Raw genomic sequence first — 20,799 nt, 5'->3', positions numbered from 1 at the left:
CAATTCCCAAAGAAAGAGTGTATAGCAAAAAGTATCTCTCCTATCCCTATTCTCTCAGAATCTACTTTCTTTCCCATCAAGAAATCAAGATACTTTGGGAGTTATGTTTCTACATAAGAAAATAAAGGCATGTATGATTACTTTTTCACTGTTCTGTACCTTGCTTTTTTCCTTTAGATATGTTTTTGCATAATGCACATTACCGATTTTTTAATAAGAATACCTAAAAAGCTTCTTTGTCTTATTTTTATAGTTACATGGTAGTCTGGGAGTATACCGGAATTTATACATCCAGTCACCTGTTGATAGATGCGTAGGTTTTAAAAATTCCTTTACTGGAATAAAAATGGTGAAACAAATAATGTACACAAGTCATTTTACACACGTACTATGTATTTTATAGGATACATTGCTGCAAGTGGAATTGTTGAGTTTCAAAAGGTGTACATAATGATGATAGGATTGTAATAATGATAGAGATCTCCATGTTTGTTTTGTAGGAAATTTGTTTTGAAAAGCTGTATGTTCTTGGGCTTAAGAATATTTATGTTATCTTTTTAATGTTAGGTTTTTATAACTTTTTAAATAAATACCTTAAATGAAAGCATCCTGTCTTGCATTGCTCTTCCAACTGTTTGAGATAATTTTTTTTTAATTTTTTTTAATGCCTTCTTATTTTTGAGAGAGAGTAAGTGGGTGAGGGGCAGAGAGAGAGAGAGAGAGAGACACAGAATGCAAAGCAGGCTCCAGGTTCTGAGCTATCAGCCCAGCTGACAGCTGTATGTGCTGTTTACTTCATTAGTATTATTTAACACTGAAAGCATATGACATGAGGTTTCTCCCTTAATGCCCTTACTAGTCAATGATGAATCTAGTCGAGAGGCTGAAGTCACTGCCAGGGAGCACATGGGTTCCGGCGGCTCCCTCCAGTCCCGTGAAGAGAAGCAAGAGCCTGTTGTGGTAAGGCCCTATCCGCAGGTGCAGATGTTGTCTACACACCATGCTGTTGCATCGGGCACACCCGTCACAGTGACAGCCCCACCAGCACATCTGACGCCAGCAGTGCCACTCTCCTTTTCGGAGGGACTTATGAAGGTAATGGAGAGGTTTAAAATTTCACATTAAACCACAGCTAAGGACTGGCTCATGTTCCTGACAGTATTCACAGAGTCTTAGGCTGCATCCAGGATCACAGCGTTCTCTTTTTGACCCATCAGTTCAGCTCTTTTCTGTCGCTCAGAGCTCTGCTGTTCTGCAGTGCCTATCTTGTGCCGCTGGGCAGTTGGCATCACAGGATCTTTTCTAGTATCCATTTTGACATTGACTTTATTCAAGTTAATGGGCATGCTGACTTAGTTTTTATCTTGGAGTGGCACTCTTCTCCAAGGTTTTGTTTTAAAGCTCACTAATTTGGGGGTATCTGAGAATATCGCCTTGTGTATTACCTTGTCGCAATGTTTTAGTTACTGGGAGTTTTGTTTACTTCCACCCAAACTTGGGATGCAGCATTGTACAGAAGAAAGAATGTGGGCTGTGAGCCATCCAAGTCTGGGCTTCAGTCCCAGTTCCAGTTTTTACTGTCTGTGTGGCTTGGAGCAAGTGACATAGCCTTGCTTTGTATGCTTCCTCATCTGTAAAATGGAAATGCTGGTACTTGAATGGAAGAGCTGTGATGCTAAGAGATAAAATATATAAGGCTTCTGGATCTTTCCTGGCCCTCTCCAGGTTTGATTTGTGTACTTTTTTAACTATAGAAGGAAATGCATCACTCGTAAAAAGCTATTGATTGTTTCGTGTGGTTTTCTGTTCGCAGCCGCCCCCGAAGCCCACCATGCCTAGCCGTCCCATTGCTCCTGCTCCACCTTCTACCTTGTCACTTCCCCCCAAGGTTCCAGGGCAGGTTACCGTTACCATGGAGAGTAGCATCCCTCAAGCTTCAGCCATTCCTGTGGCAACAATCAGTGGACAACAGGTTTTTCTCCTCTTAATTTGCTGATTTTCAAACTGAGATGCCAAACTGTTGATCATTATTTATTGAATGCCAGCAGTACATTAGGCACTGTATTAAATTAAAAAATGGTCACTGGTATCTGCAAGGGGAGGATAGCAGGTTTGAGAGAGAAGGATATCTGCAGGGAGTAAAACCAACATGCACAGTGGTCTTTGTCATTTGGCCAGTATGTATTGAGCATCTGCTATGTGTGAGGCACCACCGTCCATGTGAGATACAAGTCTAGACAAGACCGTCCGTATCCTTGAGGTGCTGAGTCCACTTGTGCTGGTTAGCTTTGGGGGGTGGAGAACAGCCTCGTGGCAGTAATGCTTCTTTAGGATTTTTCTCTGAGGAGGATGATGGTGTATGTCTTGGGCACCTAGCAGGTGCCCTCAAGCAGCTCATCAGTCGTGAACATTTATTTTGTAGTCTCATGTTTTAGCTTATGTTTTTTGGCTGAAATTCTACTCCTACTCTATAATATGTATATGATTTATTTAAATATTTTGAATTATTGACCAGTGAAAAAACCTGAATCTAAAAACTTTCCCTTCAAGTTTTTAAGAAAAAAATTGGTATTCCAAGAAGACACTATGTTTTTTGTTTTTTGTTTTTTCTCTTGTCATACTGCTGAGTACTCCCAGAAATACTGGAACCCCCACCTGGGTATCACTGGCATCAGGGTTGGGAGCCTGTGAGGAAGGTCCTCTAAGGAGGGGAGGAGTTGAAGAACTCGTATGGGAGTACCTGCTGAGTGCTAATTGACATTTACTTAGAAGTCCTGCATAACATAAAGAGTGGATGAATGCAGTGGCACGTAAAAAAAATAGAATAGGAAATAAGAATAAAATAGAATAAGCTTTTGGCTTATTCTAAAATAGAATAAAATAAAATAGAATAAGCTTTTTGCCAACGCAGAGAGAACAAGTGTGAAAGACTAATATTGGAGATGAGAGTGTCCCAAAGTGGGCAGTCAAATGAGTCCATCTGTTAGAGATCTAGCACCTACTGTGGCTCAAGGCAGTTGAAGTGTCCTCACAGTCACTTACCCCATGCTTGAGGGCATGGGTCTTCATGTAGTATGTTGCATAAAAAAAACTAAACATCCTTTCCCTTGGGGTACTCACTGTCTAAAAGGAACACCCTGACCCACATTTGGAGGTAGCTGACCTCCTAGAAGCAATGGCTAAGCATCAATGGCTAAGACCAAGCACATGAAAATAACATTATGTCCTGTTTCTTGCAGGGACATCCCAGTAACCTGCACCATATCATGACCACAAATGTACAGATGTCTATTATCCGCAGCAATGCTCCTGGGCCCCCTCTTCACATTGGAGCTTCTCATTTACCTCGAGGTAAAAACTGTACGTTTTGCTTAAGTTCTCAAAATGCATTGGCAGATACACATTTGGTAAGAGATACAGTAATAAAAAATGTATCTAGAATCAGCTTATTAAAGTTATAGGACAGCAGGAATAAACTTAGAGCAATACACATTTTGGCATGGTCAAATATGTGCTAATTACAGTCATACCCCAACAAGCATGTGTGTATGCTTTTGGGTGTAAACTTTAAACAATTCAGATTTTTAGTAGGGTCTAAAGATTGTCCTTTATAATGAGGAACGCCTCAGACTTATGACAGTCCAAAATGATCTTGATGTTTAGAATAAAGTCACAAATACGAATACTGAATATTTTAAAGGTTTAGTGATAATGGTAACTCAATTAATACAGCTGTAAGATGGATTTATTCTTACAGTTAAATTCTGATAGGTTGTCAAGTATTAAATTCAGTGACTTTTCTCAACTACTTCATCAGCCTTATGTTGGAGAGTGTAAAATCATTGTTGGCAAAATCAGGCTAACAAGTACAAAACCAGGTTTACTTGGTCATAACGTAATTCATTGGTCCCCAGAGCAAAGTTCACAGATTGCAAGGGCGTCTGTGTTAGATCGAAAGTACTTTCGTGAAAATACTAAGATGTCATTTGCCTGTATTTGACAATACAAAGGCAGAGGTAGTTCAGGTGAACCCTCACTGTTGGTTGAACCACTGGAGCCTTGCCCTAAATGAAGGCAGCAGCCCCGCGCTGTGCTATTCAGTGTGTGCCTCTCTTCTGCATCCTTGCAGTTAACAAAACAGAAAACAGTTTCATTTCATAGTGTCCTGGAAGAAACAAAACAGTTTACTAATCTTAACAAATCACAACCCGTGAGTGTACTTTTTAAAATTTTCTACGTGACAAAAGGGAAGTATACAATACGGCATGTCAGCTAAATTACTGACATACTGAGTTTTAGAACATATCTGCACTCTTTTCCTAGGGCATATGATTGGAATATTTAAATGGTGAGCCCATAAGCCATACTAATGACAAAAATTATTTTCCAGGTGCAGCCGCTGCTGCTGTGATGTCCAGTTCTAAAGTGACCACGGTCCTGAGGCCGACTTCCCAGTTGCCAAATACTGCTACAGCTCAGCCGGCAGTACAGCATATCATTCACCAACCTATCCAGGCATGTCAGCTTGTGGGTAGTCAGCCAGCAAGTATCAAGTGCCTACTCAGAGTTCTTGACTCTGCTAGAGCCTTGGAGAGTCCTTTGACCTCACGTGACTTTTGATCTAGTCGCCAAAGTGTCCAGAAGGTTGAGTTCTATACGGTGTGAGATGATCAGCCACGGAGATTTAGAAGAGCAGGGCCAAGGGAAGCTGTCGTAGGGATGGGTGTAGAGGGAGATTCAGAGAAGTGAAGAGGCGGTGAAAGGGAGTGAGACTATGCACAGTGGCAAGGAAGATCATGGCACTTGTATACTGGGTTTAGTAAAGGTGAGCCAGAACGGAGAAGTTTTAATTCAGATAGGGATGTTTGAGCCCCTAAATACTTCGTGCACATTTTTATACACGTGTGTGTGCTTTTCAAGAAAGACAGTCTGTGTCTTTCAACTTTTTTCCAAGGAAATCTATGGCCTCAATAGTACTGAAGTATACTGTGTTATGAGGTGATACTGTGATGTCTCTGAATTCAGAGCTTGAAGATACAGAGTGTAAACTTGATTTTATACACAGCAGAGAGCCACTAAGTTTTTTGAACATAGTAATATGAGATCACAGAAATCTCTTTGAAAGATTAATGTAGCTGAACCACAGACGGTAGATGCATGTTCAAATACTTTTGGGGGCCAGACTGGTCACATATATGGAACAGCTGGGTTTAACACAATCAGGAAGATTGCTGGGTAGGACACTGGGTAGTACATGTCCAGCCTAGAGTTTTCAATTTAAAACAAAATAAGAGGGCTTGCTGGCTAACAAAGCACATTTGGAGACTCATTCGGCCCCTGGAGTGTAAATGGTATACAGGAAGGACAGGAGAAAGAACCCAAACAGGGAGTTCTAAAGCTAGTGTGATGACCTGGTGTGAGACAAGCTGTAGCAGTAGGCGTAGGCACTGCAGATCGAAGGTCTGGAGATAAGAGGCAGATCCAAATGGGCAGCATTTGCGAATTGAACTGCATGTATCAGGGTCAAGAAAGGGACTACTCAGAAGAGCTCAGATGATCGAAAGAAATGACAGTGGACAAGCCAGTGAAGCCCAGGGTGGAACTTGTCTGGTGAAGATTTTATACACAGATGTAGTATAAAGGAAGGTAAGAGACGTACATCCATGTGAAAACAGCCAGAGAGCAGCTGGGCACCCTGAATCTTCCATAAGCAAATGCTGTTTTCACGTGGTTGCTGTCTTAGAGGGCCCGAGAGCCAGCATCTCCATCCGACGGCTTAGAGCCCTCTGTGGAAAGCGCTTGGTTGTGTGGGAGTATAGAATGTCTATGTCAGAACCAACAACAAATCTGTGGGCACTCTAGATCTGAAGGGTTGGATCCCAACTACTCCCCATAGGATAAAATGTTGAATCTAGTCATATTTGGAAAGGAGGAATTTATATACTCTATCCAGCCAAAATGGGAATTTTTTTTGTAATTCTGACTCTTGGTCTTAAAATTACCTATCTGAACACAGAATTCCTTAGTCAGAATGGTGAGAATTTCCTTTCATTTGAACAACATACTTGTTTGGAGGCCCAGGTTTTAAATTACACTTACAGTGTTTGGCTTACTGTATTTTATTTTGCTTTTTGTTTTAAATGAAATATTTTTTTCTCTTTTCTTGGTAGTCTCGTCCACCTGTGACCACCTCTAATACCATCCCTCCTGCTGTGGTAGCAACAGTTTCAGCCACCAGAGCTCAATCTCCAGTCATTACTACAACAGCAGCACATGCTACTGATTCAGCACTCAGGTATATTTGGGGCTTAAAGATCTAGCCCTTCTTCTTTACCTTTTTCTTTCCTTCATCCTTTCATTTACCTCAGTAAATACTCCTTGAGTGCTTTTCTATGAGCTCTGTAGTGTTCTAGATACTAGAGGTAAAGCAGTGAACAACGAGACATTCCTGCCCTCATAGAGTTTCTATTTTTAGGGGCTGGAGACACACAAAAACAAAGTGTCCTAGATGGTGCAAAGTGCTTTGGGGAAAAATTAGATAGGGTGAGATTTGGAGCGACAGGGTAGGCAGTGCAGGCCTACCACTTCATGTAAGGTGATCCGGGAGAACTGTTGATAAGAACAGATTGGAGCCAACAGTTGAAAGATGTAATGAAGTGAGCCATATGGCTGTGTAGGATAAGAGCATTCTAAGCAGTGGGAACAGTAAGTGCAAAGGCCTGAGATTGTAGTGTGTTTGCCATGCCTAAGGAGAAGCAAGAGGCTGATGGGAGGAGAGCGGCCAGAGATTATTTTAGGAAGTAACAGGGTCTCCATATCACTTAGGGCCTTAGGAAGCCCTTTACAGATTTAGACTTTGCTGGGGTGCAGCGGGAAGCCTTACCAGAGTTTTGAGCAGAGCAGCGTCCTGATCTGAAGTTTTTGGTGGATCAGCTGTGGAGAGGCAAAGTGAGAAACAGAGAGATGGTTTAGAAGGGTGTGTCAGGAATCCAGGAGAGAGGATTGTTGGAGGTGGAACCTGGTTAGATCCAGAGTAGAGGTTTGAAGTTGGTTGAGGACTTCTGAAGAATTATATAGGGGCAGTGAGAGAATAGGAGGAGTTAGGATTTTGGCCCTGCCAGTTGTGTAGCTAGGAAGGTTTCGCAGCAGTAATACTGCGTGGCTAGGAAGGTGACATCATGTGGCTAGGAAAGTGATGCTGCAGTAACGTGTGATGAAGAACAGTGGGAGGACTAGCTTTGGGGAGAAATCCCTGATTGGTTTTGAGCACTGGAAGATGGTGTTGACTTCTGAGCACTGAAGTGGAGATGTTGAGATAGGTTAATAGAGGAGTTTGGAGTCCAGGTAAGAGTTCTGAAGGAGATAATTCAGGAAGACCATATAGATGGGGAAGAGGTTTTTGAGAGAAAAGGTCTCCCAGGTGAGAGGGCTGAAGGGGGAAGGAGTATTCTCAGGGGAGAGCTGAGATTCATTAGGGCAGGGAGGTAAAGGATATATTCAGATTAGAGATTGCGGATTTGCTAGAGATAGACTGTAAGTCTCTAGGCTGTATTGGAAGGTTTGGGTATCTGAAAAGGGAGAGATCAACAGGGCCCTACAGGGATAAAGTCTGGTTGACGAGGAATGATCTGGGGTGCCTCTAAGGAAGTACACCTGTTGGGTGAAGACATGATGGTATTTGTCCTCCTGATCCCCAAGGCATATTGCATTGTATTGCATTGTGGGAAGGTTGTGAAAGTCAGGCGGAGACAATGGGATGTGAGCCTTGCCAGGAGGTCTTTCTTGATTAATACCTTTGGTTATGTGTTGCCTTTGGCAATATAAACAAGAAGTGATTCACTGAACAAAAGAAGGGGTAGTAGGCATGAAGACCAAAACAGTCAGAAGAGACCATCCATAAGTCTTTTTTTTTTTTTTTTTTTTTAAATTTTTTTTTTTCAACGTTTATTTATTTTTGGGACAGAGAGAGACAGAGCATGAACGGGGGAGGGGCAGAGAGAGAGGGAGACCCAGAATCGGAAACAGGCTCCAGGCTCTGAGCCATCAGCCCAGAGCCCGACGCGGGGCTCGAACTCACGGACCGCGAGATCGTGACCTGGCTGAAGTCGGACGCCTAACCGACTGCGCCACCCAGGCGCCCCTAAGTCTTGATTACCAGCTGGAGGCAGGGCAGAGTGGTGAGGAAGAAGTCTAGATGTCTCCTTGGTTTTTTTCCTTGTTTGACCAAGTAAGTAAAAAGGAAACAAGGGAAAGAAAGCGAATGTTAGAAATAATTTTGATTTTTGGGATACTGAGTTTATCCATGGAACAATCAAGTGGCTGTTGTCAGCAGGTGGTTGAAGAGATGTCAGAGCCAGAGATAATGGGTTTGGGAGTTATCCGCTTGTGAGCTACAGTTCAAGGTTGGGGGTATGAGTCTCACCAGGGGGAATAAATACAGTGAGAAGAGGGTCTGGAACAGAACTCTGAAGAAAGTAACTTTTAAATGTAGAAGAATGCCTAGGACTTCTATTTAACCATTAGCTCTGTCATTCACTAGCTGTGTGGCATTAGGCAAGTTTCTCAACATTACTGATCCTTAGTTTCCTCTTCAGTAAAATGAGCATACTTTACCTTTTGGTAATTTAAAATATTGCCTGAGGTATAGAGAGACACAACTGCCCAACATAAAACAGATTATATGTTGTTCATTTTAATTTTGTATTACCTTGAGGAAGTTAATGTATTCAGGGGTGCCTGGGTGGCTCAGTCGGTTGAGTGTCCCAACTCTTGATTTCAGCTCAGGTCATGATCTCACAGTTCATAGGATTGAGCCCTGTGTTGGGCTCTGCACTGACAGCACAGAGCCTGCTTGAGATGCTCTCTCTCCCTCTCCCTCTGCTTGCTCTCTCTCTTTCTCTCTTACTCTCAAAATCAGTAAATAAACTTAAAAAAAAAAAGTTAGTATATTCAGATGGTATGAGGAAATTTGAAAGTTAGAAATGTGCAGACAATGAAAACTAGAGTTTTTTTTTTAAACCATGTTATCAAAGTATCTATCTTTTCCATTGTATTGAATTTTTAATAAAAAAATGGATGTTGAATTTTGTGAGATGTACTTTGAGCATTTTGCCAGTCTCAGTACTCTGGGCGCTAGAAATACACTAGTGAATTAAACAGGCAAAAACCCTAATGACCAGATGATTTTTCTACTTAAATCTGTAACAGTGATAGGGGCACCTGGCTGGCTCAGTCAGTTAAGTGTTCGGCTCAGATCATGATCTCATAGCTCGTGAGTTCAAGCCCTGCATCGAGCTATACATTGACAGTACAGAGCCTACTTCAGATTCTGTCTCTCACCCTCTCTCTCTGTCCCTCCCCTGCTCACACTATTTCTGTCCTTCAAAGTAAATAATTTTTTTTAAGTTTAAAAAATCTATAACAATGATAAATTTCTAATATTTAGCTCCCTTTGAATTGAGCCAGAAAGTTTATTTATTTTTTTAATTTTGTTTATTTTGAGAGAGACAGAGAGCATGTGAGTGGGGGAGGGGTACAGAGAGAGAGAGAGGGAGAATCTCAAGCAGGCTGTGTGCTGTCAGCATAGAGCCCAACGGAGAGCTTGAACTCACAAACTGTGAAATTGTGACCTGAGCCAAAGCTAAGAGCCAGATGCGCAACCAGCTGAGCCACCCAGGTGCCCCTGAAGCCAGAAAGTTTAAATAGACCAATTTCTATTGGAGAAATAGAAAAAAATTTCAAAGCAACATCTCCCAGAAAAGCACTAGGCCCAGACGGTTTCACTGAATTCTATCAAACTCTCAAAGACCAGATAAACCAATGATAATTAAATTGGTTTAAGGCATAGAAACAAAGGAAAGTTCCAAAAAAATTTTAAGTCTTATTCTTTTTGTTAAATAGAGTAATCCTATCTGCCAATTTTTTAAATCATTTTTTATTGTTGTTCGTTGCTTGATTGAATGAACTCTATTACCTTCCTCAAAAAGAACTTACAGGACCAGTATTTTGAGTTTTCACATGTTCAGAATCATTTTGCAGTTATCACTATACTTAAGCAGTAGTTTAACTGATAATTCTTTTGTTTCTGTATTCTTTCTGTGAGTACTTTATCAAGTGTTTTTCCTCTGCCTTCCAGAACTAGATGATGTACAGAAGTAAGGCCAGCTTGATTTCTTTTTTTAAACACCTTAAAAGGATCTTGACATTTTTGCCTGATTGCCTAAGATTTTTTTTCTTTGTTTTTTGTTTTGTTGTGTTTTGTTTTTGTTTTGTTTTTTTTAGAGAGAGAGAGAGAGCATGAACAGGGGAAGGGGTCGGGAAGGGAAGAGAGAATCTTAAGCAAGCTCCATCCTATGCACTGAGCCCAGTATGGGACTCAGTCTCGACTCTAGGATCATGGCCTGAGCTGAAACCAAGAGCTGGAAGCTCAACCAACTGAGCCACTCAGGCGCCCCTAAGGCTCTGTATCTTTGAATTTCGATGATTTAACTGGGATTTGTTTTGTAGCGACCACTGTGTATTGTTCTGTTCTGAAACATGGTGTATGTTTTTAATCTGCAGCGTGACACCATATTTATGAACAGTTTTCTTGGATTGTGTCTTTATTCTATTCCATTTTAGTGGGAGGGGGCACCCAGTTATGTGTTTGTTGGATCCTTTTTGCATGACTTCCTTATCTAAGCCTTATTAACTTTTCCCCCTTTTGATTCTGCTTACTTTTCTCGCAATCTTCTCTGTTTCTTATTGAGTTTCTACCATTGTCTGGCATGCTCTACTTTTTAGTTTTGCTTTCAGTCCTGATGCAGCTGAATATTTTCTTCTGTTTTTCTCTTGAGCTATGCTTATTTTAGCCCCTTCTGTTGTCTAATCATTATGTCCAGTGAGCTCTTACATCTTTGCTTTGTGTTTTCATTTCTAGAAGCAGTTATTGCATCAGGTTTCTTCATTCATGGCACAATTTTCATCTGCTTAGTGAAAGTATTTCTAGTGAACTTCCCCTTTTTCTGTCCACCATTTTTCTTATAGCATCATGAGATAGATCCTGTACTGGTTGCGTTCTGACTACTCATCTTTGAATGGAGTTGAATGTATTCTGCGTCATCTATTTGTAATTGGTTCTTGTTGTAGGCTAGGCTGTGTACTGGATTAGGGGAGATTTTCCTAATGGCTCAGAATCCTGTGTTTGTATTTTCTTGGTCATTACTTCTCTCCTGCTAGTGAAGATAGATTGTCCCAAATGGCAGTTTCTCTCTTCCCTGCATCTCACCACATGCTGTTTGTTTGTTTGTTTGTTTGTTTGTTTGTTTGTTTGTTTTTTAAAGTAAACTCTGTACCCAACATGGGACTTGAACTCATGACCCTGAGATGAAGGGTCACATGCTCTACCAACTGAGCCAGCCAGGTGCCCCTCACCACACCCTGTTTTTCACATGGCACTTATTTGTGTGTGTGGTTAATAGTTTAACCCTACATCGTTGATTTCTGGATCTTGGAACTGGTCCGAGTCCAGGTTCTGCTTCAGTGACCCCTCTGATTGTTACAAACAAAAGATTATGGTTTCCTGTGTCAGAGTATGCTCCTCGCTTTGGAGAATTATACTTGACTGGATCTTGTCCCTTAAATTATAGCCGCAGAAATCCTGTCTGTATTGGCTCATGTTTGAGTATCACTGCCTTGGCCGTTCTGCTACCCCTTCTGTGGTTTGAGTTTTCAGGTCTCTCCTAGTTTTGCCAAAGATGGAGACTGAATTCCTTTTTCTTTTCCTTGTTACTGTTTTCTGAGAGGTGAGAAAATCACAAACCAGCAGTCTCTGCCTACAGCACTTCTTGTCCTCACTCTAAAGTGAAGCAAACATCCAGTTTAACACTGGAGGATGCTCATTAGTCTACTCATTGTAAATTAACCACATATTTTCTGTATTTGTCTAAATTGGGTGTCTATTCCTAGAGCTGCCTCTGAGGCCATTAAAAAGAGATAGTATAGTGATTAAGACAACAGACTTGGGATCACTTTCTAGCTGGCTGACCTTACTTAATCTCTTTGATCTTTTTTTGTATAGGAGGGTGTTGCTACTATGGATCAGGGATATTTTCTTTACTCGGTGTATTTTAATGAAAATCCCTTTCTTTCCTAGCTGCCCCAAATTTGGCTAGTGAGAACCCCTACAAACTGGCTTGAGTGTCATTTTGATATCTCCTTTTGGACTTCACATACTTTCCTATTTCTGGTACATGATAAATTAGGCCCTTTTTTATTTTTTCTGCTTCCCTGGTCTTGAAATCAGCCATTTCTGCAAAGATTCTTGGTTCTCTTTAGTGGAGAATGGGAATTAGAACCCAAGATCTGGTTGCTAGGGGTACACATTGCTCTTGAGGTATCATTCCTTTTGGGCTCTTTCTGTGGACAGAGGTAATCAATATAGTAAACATAGTCATGGCTTCATGCTGATATCTCCAAATGAAATTTAACATTATAAGTTTTTTCTTTCCTCGATTTTATATATATATATATTTTTTTTAATTTTTCTAACATTTCTTTATTTTTGAGAGAGAAAGCACAAGTGGGGGAGGGGCAGGGAGGGTGACAAGAGGATCCAAAGCAGGCTCTGTGCTGAGTGCAGAGCCAGATGCGGGGCTCAAACTCACGAACTGTGAGATCACAACCTGAGCTGAAATCAAGAGTTGGCCACTTAAACAACTGAGTCACACAGGCGCCACATATATATACACATGTACATATACACACATACATATACATACATGTATACGTATATGTATGTGTGGTATGTGTATATATGTATATATATATATATTTTGTTTTTTGTTTTTGTTTTTTTTAGGTTTATTTATTTTGAGAGGGTGAGAGAAAATCTCAAGCAGTCTCCACGCAGTCAACGTGGAGCCCCTCCTCAGGCTCAATCTCACAAACTGTGAGATCATGACCTGAGCCAAAATCAAGAGTCAGACACTTGACCAACTGAGCCACCCAGACTCCCTCCTCAATTTTATACTTGTGCATCTTTCATACTGAAAACCTGTGTCCTCAAGACATTAGCATAACTAGTTGGGTTTTTTGATCTATAATATTAAAAACATAGTTTCATAGTAACACTTCACAGTCCCAAGTCCACCGTCGAAAATTAACCCCTTATTTTCTGTAGATTATGCTCACAATAAGACTGAATGAAGTTTAAGACTTCTTTACAGTTCTTTTGTCCTTAAACTGGATCCCACTAAAAGTGAGAATGTGTTCAAAAGTCACTTGATTATTTTCTCTGTGGGATATGTAGTAACATTTTCTTTCTATTCACATATTTCCAAAATGTAAATATATAAAAAGATATACAGTGAGAAGTATCATTCTCTTCTCTGTCCCTCAGGTACCAATTTCCCATGTTCCTATCCCTTTGCTTTTTAAGATAACCTGTTCCTAGTTTTTTGGTTATCTTTTTAGTGCATGTTTATTATAATTTAATACATAGTTAGGACTGTTTGTTTAAATTTGTTTTTTAATTTTAAGGATTTAGTTTTTTTTAAGAGAGAGAGCATGCATGCAAGCATGGGAGGGGAAGAGAAAGAGGGAGAAAGAGTCCCAAGCAGGCTCTGTGCTGTGAGCTTCGAGCTTGATTTCGCGAACTGTGAGATCATGACCTGAGCCAAAATCAAGAGTTGGATGCTCAACTGACTAAGGCACCCAGGCGCCCCTAGAATTTACTTTTTGATTTAACTTTTTAAAAAACATGGAAAATATTTATTTGGTTCAAAAGTCAAAGCTATATAAAAAGATGGACTCTTAAGTGTCTGTGGCTCCACCTAATTTGCCATTTGCTCTTTAGTGATTCCCCATTTTATTACTCTCTGATTTGGTGTCTCAGGGTTTCTTTTTATGAAGTAAGTATATGCATAGATAAACCCATACATTTTGTTTGTTTGTTTGTTTCCACTCCTTTCTTACAGAAAATCTAGCACGTTGTATTTATATATACTGTTTTGTATCTTGCATTTTTCTCTTAACAATATATTCTGGAGAGGACTCCAAATCAGTACCTAGAGATATCTTATTCATTCCTTTTATCTTTGGCTGCATTGTACCCCATCTTATGGATGTTGTGTTGGACATTTTGACACATGTGCTGTTCCATGTTTTAGATGGTGTATTTTCAAACTCTGTTTATGGAAGTGAGAGTGCTAGTCAAAGAGTTAATACCTCAATTTCCTCACGTAGAAAATGGCAATAATATTAGCTACCTCAGAGATCATTATAAAAAGTGATTATAGGGGTACCTGAGTGGCTCAATTACGACTTTGGCTCAGGTCGTGATCTCACAGTCCATGAGTTCGAGCCCCACGTTGGGCTCTGTGCTGACAGCTGAGAGCCTGGAGCCTGCTTTGGATTCCGTGTCTTCCTCTCTCTCTGCCCCTTCCTCACTCGCACTCTGTCTCTCTCTCTCTCTGTCTCAGAAATAAATAAACATTCAAAATATTTTAAAAAAATGTTTTAAATAAATAATCATATTAATATATGTAAAGGACTTAGAATATGCCTAGCATGTAATATATGTTATAGAAATGTTAATATTTATCGTTTTTTATTAAGAGTACACGAAAAGTCAAAGATTACTATACACTATAGTCTGTGCTTTCAAAACCACTTAAAACCATATTTGAATCCTTAATACAGATACTCTTTTTTGGGTATTTTTTGCATGTGCTGGACCTCTTAAATGTCAGTGCATTCAAGGTGAATTGAGGAGACCCTTTCCCAGTTATCCAAATGTTGGCGTTATTCTTTGTTATGAGGTTTTTCAGAATTACTTTTATAATTAAGTTCATCCATCCTAAAATTTGTCCTTATTTTAATTATATATACATGTATCTCTCTGAATGGTTTTCATTATAAATGCTAGGAGCAAGTATCTTATGTGATGCTGTATTCAGCACATTATGTTGTCAACTATTAAAAATCCAGTCTCCAGGGTGCCTGGGTGGCTCACTCAGTTAAGTGTCTAACTTCGGCTCAGGTCATGTGAGTTTAAGCCCCACATTAGGCTCTAAGCTGACAGCTCAGAGCCTGGAGCCTGCTTTGGATTCTGTGTCTCCTTCCTTCTTTGCCCCTTCTCACCCCTCTCTCTCAAAAGTAAACATTAAAAAAATCCAGTCTCCAAAATGGATTTTTACCTGATAAAGCTGCAGAGACGTCCTGATAGCTGGAGCAACAAGTTTATGCAGGTGGTCTGTGTCCCCAAATATCTGCTCTTCTCAGGTTATTCTAAAGTCACCTTCGAAGAGGGTGTGAAAGCCACGTAGGGAAGAATCCAGGCTGTAAAACAAAGTCGTAATTACTGTTCATTCACTGGACCAGTGGTGTTCAGAATCCTGTTAATTTGAGCAAGGACTGAGTCTCCACTTGCTGCATCAAGAATAATATCTTTAGGCAGATTCAGCAGAGATTGTACCAAACATCTGACCCTGCAGCCCGCATTTGGACCCTCAGGACAGTGGGTCCAAATGGTCATCGTCGGTAATGTTAGGACCCACAGAAGTACTTCGGTTCGCAATGTGGTATCTTGCGCAGTGTGGATCTCTACATCCTGGTCAGAATTGGTCTACCATGTATGTGCTAATCTAGTCCAATATTCCCACCAGCGTGCCATTTCTCCAGTGGTGACTAACCAGGCTATGAAATAGGCACAGCTTGTATTTTTCTTCTTTGTGTTTCTGGATATAACTTTTGGGCTCTATGACTTATAAAAAAAATTGGATTCTACCATAATAATGGAGAGAGAAAATAAAATGGAAACAAAATCTCAAAGTGGTCATTTAAATTATCAAGAGAACATCCATTTCTCATTCCCACCCTTTTTTAGATGACTAACAGAAGAGGCATAATAAAAGCTTGAAATGAATAACCAAAAGACTTTTCAGGGCTATCCAGGTTTTTATGTTTCTAGTTTTTTTTCTCTGGCTTGAGAACATGAGAGTCACTTAAGAGGAAATCTTTTGGGGTCCTTTACATCTTGGGTGAACATAGGGAATGGGTTTGGGGAAATGGCTTATCCTGGAAAAAACAAAAATCCAAACATGAAAATCCAGTCTCCGGTAGTAGGCTTTCTCTTCAGTGAGTTCTACCAAGTTGCGTAGTTGTGTTTGTGGCCAGTCTTTTCAGCTTTCCTTTAAACTCGAATGATAGGCATTTAGTTTTCTTTTCAGAAAGAAAACCATCCTTCATTCAGTTTTAACACTTTATATACACTAATATCCCCCATGTCTGTTTTTTAAGAATTTTGAGACAGGATCCTTATGATGAAATTAACCATTGCTTAGTTTAGATACATGCAGTCCTGGGGCGCCTGGCTGGCTCAGTTGGTTGAGTGTCTGACTTCAGCTCAGGTCATAATCTCACAATTCATGAGTTCAAGCCCCAGCTGTGCTGACAGCTCAGAGCCTGGAATCTGCTTTGGATTCTGTGTCTCCCTCTCTGTCCCTCCCCTGCTCATGTTCTGTCTGTCTCTTTCTCTCTCTTTCAAAAATAAATAAACATTAAAAAAAATTTTTTAGATATATACAGTCCCGATCAAGTCTACCCTTACAGCTCAACTAACCAACTTCTTTTTAATTTGTAGTCACATGTTTTCATAATATAAAAGCATAAAAAAAGATGTGTAGTAAGGAGTGTTGTTCTCTCATCTGTCCCCTGTCCACCAAGATCCTATGTTCCTTTCCCTTTGCTTTTCTAAATTACCTGATAATAACTTACTGGCTATCCTTCCAGGGTTTCTTAAATATGGTCAGATTCAGGGGCACCTGGGTAGCTCAGTTGGTTGAGCACCCGACTTTGGCTCAGGTCATGATCTCCCAGTTCAGGAGTTCAAGCCCCACATCAGGCTCGCTGCTGTCAGCCTATCAGCGCAAAGCCTGCTTCAGATCCTCTGCCCCCTCTCTCTGCCCCTCCCCGCTTGCGCTCTCCCAAAAAATAAATATGTAAATAAAATGTATATAGTCAGATTCACATACAGTTCTTACTTCTGTCCTTTTTAACCAAAAATTAACTCATAGATTCTCTTTGCTTTCTTTTCATATAGGAATATACATCGAAAGTTTCCCACATTCATAGACCGTTTCATTGTTCTCTTAGTAGCAGTATAGTGAGCCATTGTATGTATGAACGGGTTTGAGGTTGTTTCCAATACTTTTCCTATCATAAGTAATACTGCAGTCAATAACGTGTGCAAGAATATCTATATTCCCAAAGTATAGATAGATTCCCAAAAGTAATCAGCAATTATATACAGTTATAATTTTGATATCTACTAATTGCCTTCCTTAGGGTTTATACCAGTTTATACTCCATCCAGAATGTTTAGAAGTGTCTGTTTCCAGGCACATGAAAAGATGCTCAACGTCGCTCCTCATCAGGGAAATACAAATCAAAACCACACTCAGATATCACCTCACACCAGTCAGAGTGGCCAAAATGAACAAATCAGGAGACTATAGATGCTGGTGAGGATGTGGAGAAACGGGAACCCTCTTGCACTGTTGGTGGGAATGCAAACTGGTGCAGCCACTCTGAAAAACAGTGTGGAGGTTCCTCAAAAAATTAAAAATAGACCTACCCTATGACCCAGCAATAGCACTGCTAGGAATTTACCCAAGGGATACAGGAGTGCTGATGCATAGGGGCACTCGTACCCCAATGTTTATAGCAGCACTCTGAACAATAGCCAAATTATGGAAAGAGCCTAAATGTCCATCAACTGATGAATGGATAAAGAAATTGTGGTTTATATACACAATGGAGTACTACGTGGCAATGAGAAAATGAAATATGGCCCTTTGTAGCAACATGGATGGAACTGGAGAGTGTTATGCTAAGTGAAAGAAGCCATACAGAGAAAGACAGATACCTATGTTTTCACTCTTATGTGGATCCTGAGAAACTTAACAGAAACCCATGGGAGAGGGGAAGGAAAAAAAAAAAAGGTTAGAGTGGGAGAGAGCCAAAGCATAAGAGACTCTTAAAAACTGAGAAACTGAGGGTTGATGGAGAGTGGGAGGGTGGGGAGGGTGGGTGATGGGTATTGAGGAGGGCACCTTTTGGTATGAGCACTGGGTGTTGTATGGAAACCAATTTGACAATAAACTTCATATATTGAAAAAAAAAAAAGAAGTGTCTGTTTCCTTGCACCTTGTTTCCTATGCTCTCCATTTGGGGGATTTTTTTTTTGGCCATTCTGATTGGTGAACAGTGATGTCTCAGTGTATTTTAAATTGTATTTCTCTTCCTATGAGTGGGGGCGAGCGTCTTTTCTTTATTAAGGGGCCGTTTGCATTTTCTGTTAGTGAAACGGAACTGGCTATGCGTATCCCTTGCTTGTTTTCTTTTGGGGAATTATTTTTCTCATTGACTACAAGGAGATCTTAGTATATTAAGATTACACTTTCATTTATGAGTCTTTTGACTATGTTTATACTATGTTTTGCTCTATGTAGGTTTGCTTATTCACAGAGTAAAATTTATTGATCTTTTTATAAGTTTTGGATTTTCAAAGCTTCTAGTAGTTAAAAAACTCTCTTCCACTCCAAAGTTATGAAAGAATTCTTTTTTTTTTTTCACATGCTTTTTTTAAATTTCTTATAAAATCTTTGATCCTTTTCCTATGTATCCTGGTGTAATGTGTGAAGCAGGGATCCAATTTTATTTTTTCCAAATGGCTACCTAGTCTTCCCAACATCATTTATCATCAAGTAGTCCATTCTTCCCCCTCTGACTTGAGATGCCAACTTTGTTATAATGTCAAGTTCTCCTGCCACTGTTGGAATTTCAATAGCTTATTGCCAGTTAATTTGACCTGCTCTCTGTGTGGATATCCCTTTCATCATTAGGCACTCATAACTAACACTTTAAGAATGACATGGAAAGGAATAATACAAAATTGGGAGCAGGTCAGTGCTTCAAGGGCCCTGACATAGGCTGCTGTTAATCGAGGTTGTCTGTAATCCTCCCTCATAACGTAAAAACCTTAGTGTGTATCTCCAGTTTTGTCTGCAGAGTGAAGTGTATTGATTATAATAATGCTTACCTAAGATTGTCCTAGAGTGTTGATTAGCTACACTGAGAGTACTGAGAAGGACTAAGAATTAATTGATTTGGTTCGTGGTGCATATTGATACCTTTGGAAATGAGGTTTATGGGACTTTCAGGAGAGAAACTTAACAGACCATTTATGTCCTAGGTTCATCTGTACACTTTACAGACCTACAAAAAATACAACTGTATGACAGTGGTCTAGTACAAGATAGTAAATGGAGTCTCCTGGGTGGCTCAGTCAATTGGGCATCCAACTTTGGCTCAGGTCATGATCTGGTGATTCATGAGTTCCAGCCCCACATTGGGCTCTGTGCTGACAGCTCAGAGCCTGAAGCTTGCTTTGGATTCTGAGTCTCCCTCTCTTTCTCTGCCCTTCCCCTGCTCACACTGTCTCTCTCTCAAAAATAACATTAAAAAAAAAAAAAGGTAAATGGCCTTGACTGCCTGCATCGAGTCTAGAGGCAAGTTAGAAGTCACAATGTCTTTTCTTCCCTTTTCAGTCGGCCAACTTTGTCTATCCAGCATCCACCATCTGCAGCAATTAGCATTCAGCGTCCTGCCCAGTCACGGGATGTAACAACAAGAATCACACTGCCATCTCATCCTGCATTAGGGACGCCAAAACAGCAGCTTCACACCATGGCTCAGGTAAAACCAGAGGCAAAACCACCCATGTAGGCTGTGGGTTAAGACCAGAGTTGTGTAAAACTTGATAAGAACCTCGCAGTATGGAAGGCAGCAATTGCTTTTAACTGCATTGAGGTTGAGCTGTTCTTGTTTATAACTGTGTTGTGGATCTCCCCCCGCCAGAAAACTATCTTCAGCACTGGTACACCAGTGGCTGCGGCCACAGTAGCACCTATTTTGGCAACCAACACCATTCCTTCAGCGACTACAGCCGGTAAGTTGGCAGCCCTGCTCTCCTGCTAGGGAAGTGTGAGTCTTAAGTGTTGAGTTAATTTTTCATTTCTCAGCTTCAGTCAGAGGAAACGAATAGGCTAGAAGAATTTTCTTATCTTTTCCTAAGACCTTTTGTCAGGTTTTGGAGAATCTGTAGTGTGTGTAAAGAGATCATTGTTGAAAAGGTTTTTTTTCTCCAATTTCAGGCTCTGTGTCACACACACAAGCTCCCACAAGTACAATTGTTACCATGACAATGCCCTCACATTCGTCCCATGCTACCGCTGTGACCACCTCAAACATCCCAGTCGGTAAGTGTCCTGCAACTTTCACACAGAGCTTGAAAGGGATTTTTCTGCCCCTCTGACCAGGTCTTCATATACAAGGCTAGTATTGGTAGGGTTTTTTTTTTTTTTTTTTTCTAATTATTGTTGTTGATTTTCAAGGCAATGCTGAATTTAACTCTTAAATGTCTTTGTCATACAGATTTGGCATTGAGAGTAAGGGGGAAAATGAGGATAATAATGTTTGAGAGCTCAAAGTAAACATTATTTTAACACAGCTTTGACTTCCTCATTTATCAGACTTTACCTCTTCTGTGTGTACCTATTAAGAAGTAAGTTAACTTCACAGACGTAGACAAGATTCACAGGAAAAACAGGAAAGAAGCACAGATCTGGAATGAAGAGAACTTGTACACGGCTGGATTGTTTAGGAAAAATCTCTGGATGATGCACAGCAGGAAGGGTGATAACCCTCAAGTTGATTACCTTAGGTTCTCATCTGACTGCTACCTCAAGATACTTCACA

General features: G+C 40.4%; 1 protein-coding gene across 9 annotated transcripts in view; it reads left to right on the top strand.

Annotated features, from left to right (window-relative positions):
* The window catches only part of SAP130 (Sin3A associated protein 130), an 80,112-nt gene that overhangs the window by 8,945 nt on the left and 50,368 nt on the right, over nucleotides 1-20,799 (top strand). For 8 of the 9 annotated variants that reach the window (XM_047083287.1, XM_047083284.1, XM_047083286.1 and 5 more), the window contains exons 3-10: nucleotides 860-1,095; nucleotides 1,814-1,972; nucleotides 3,240-3,351; nucleotides 4,391-4,515; nucleotides 6,171-6,295; nucleotides 19,590-19,737; nucleotides 19,900-19,990; nucleotides 20,196-20,300. In XM_047083287.1, the coding sequence (XP_046939243.1) occupies nucleotides 860-1,095; nucleotides 1,814-1,972; nucleotides 3,240-3,351; nucleotides 4,391-4,515; nucleotides 6,171-6,295; nucleotides 19,590-19,737; nucleotides 19,900-19,990; nucleotides 20,196-20,300 (1,101 nt within the window). The remainder of the gene's footprint in view (nucleotides 1-859; nucleotides 1,096-1,813; nucleotides 1,973-3,239; nucleotides 3,352-4,390; nucleotides 4,516-6,170; nucleotides 6,296-19,589; nucleotides 19,738-19,899; nucleotides 19,991-20,195; nucleotides 20,301-20,799) is intronic. The other variant, XM_047083289.1, reaches the window with a different exon arrangement.

This window comes from Lynx rufus, unplaced genomic scaffold (assembly GCF_022079265.1).
Source record: "Lynx rufus isolate CCGP_SWC_20201006 ecotype Redwood Valley unplaced genomic scaffold, mLynRuf1.p SCAF_2, whole genome shotgun sequence".
Taxonomy (NCBI): Eukaryota; Metazoa; Chordata; class Mammalia; order Carnivora; family Felidae; genus Lynx; species Lynx rufus.
The sequence above is the reverse complement of the archived record's forward strand: the minus strand, read 5'-3'. Positions and strand labels throughout refer to the sequence as shown.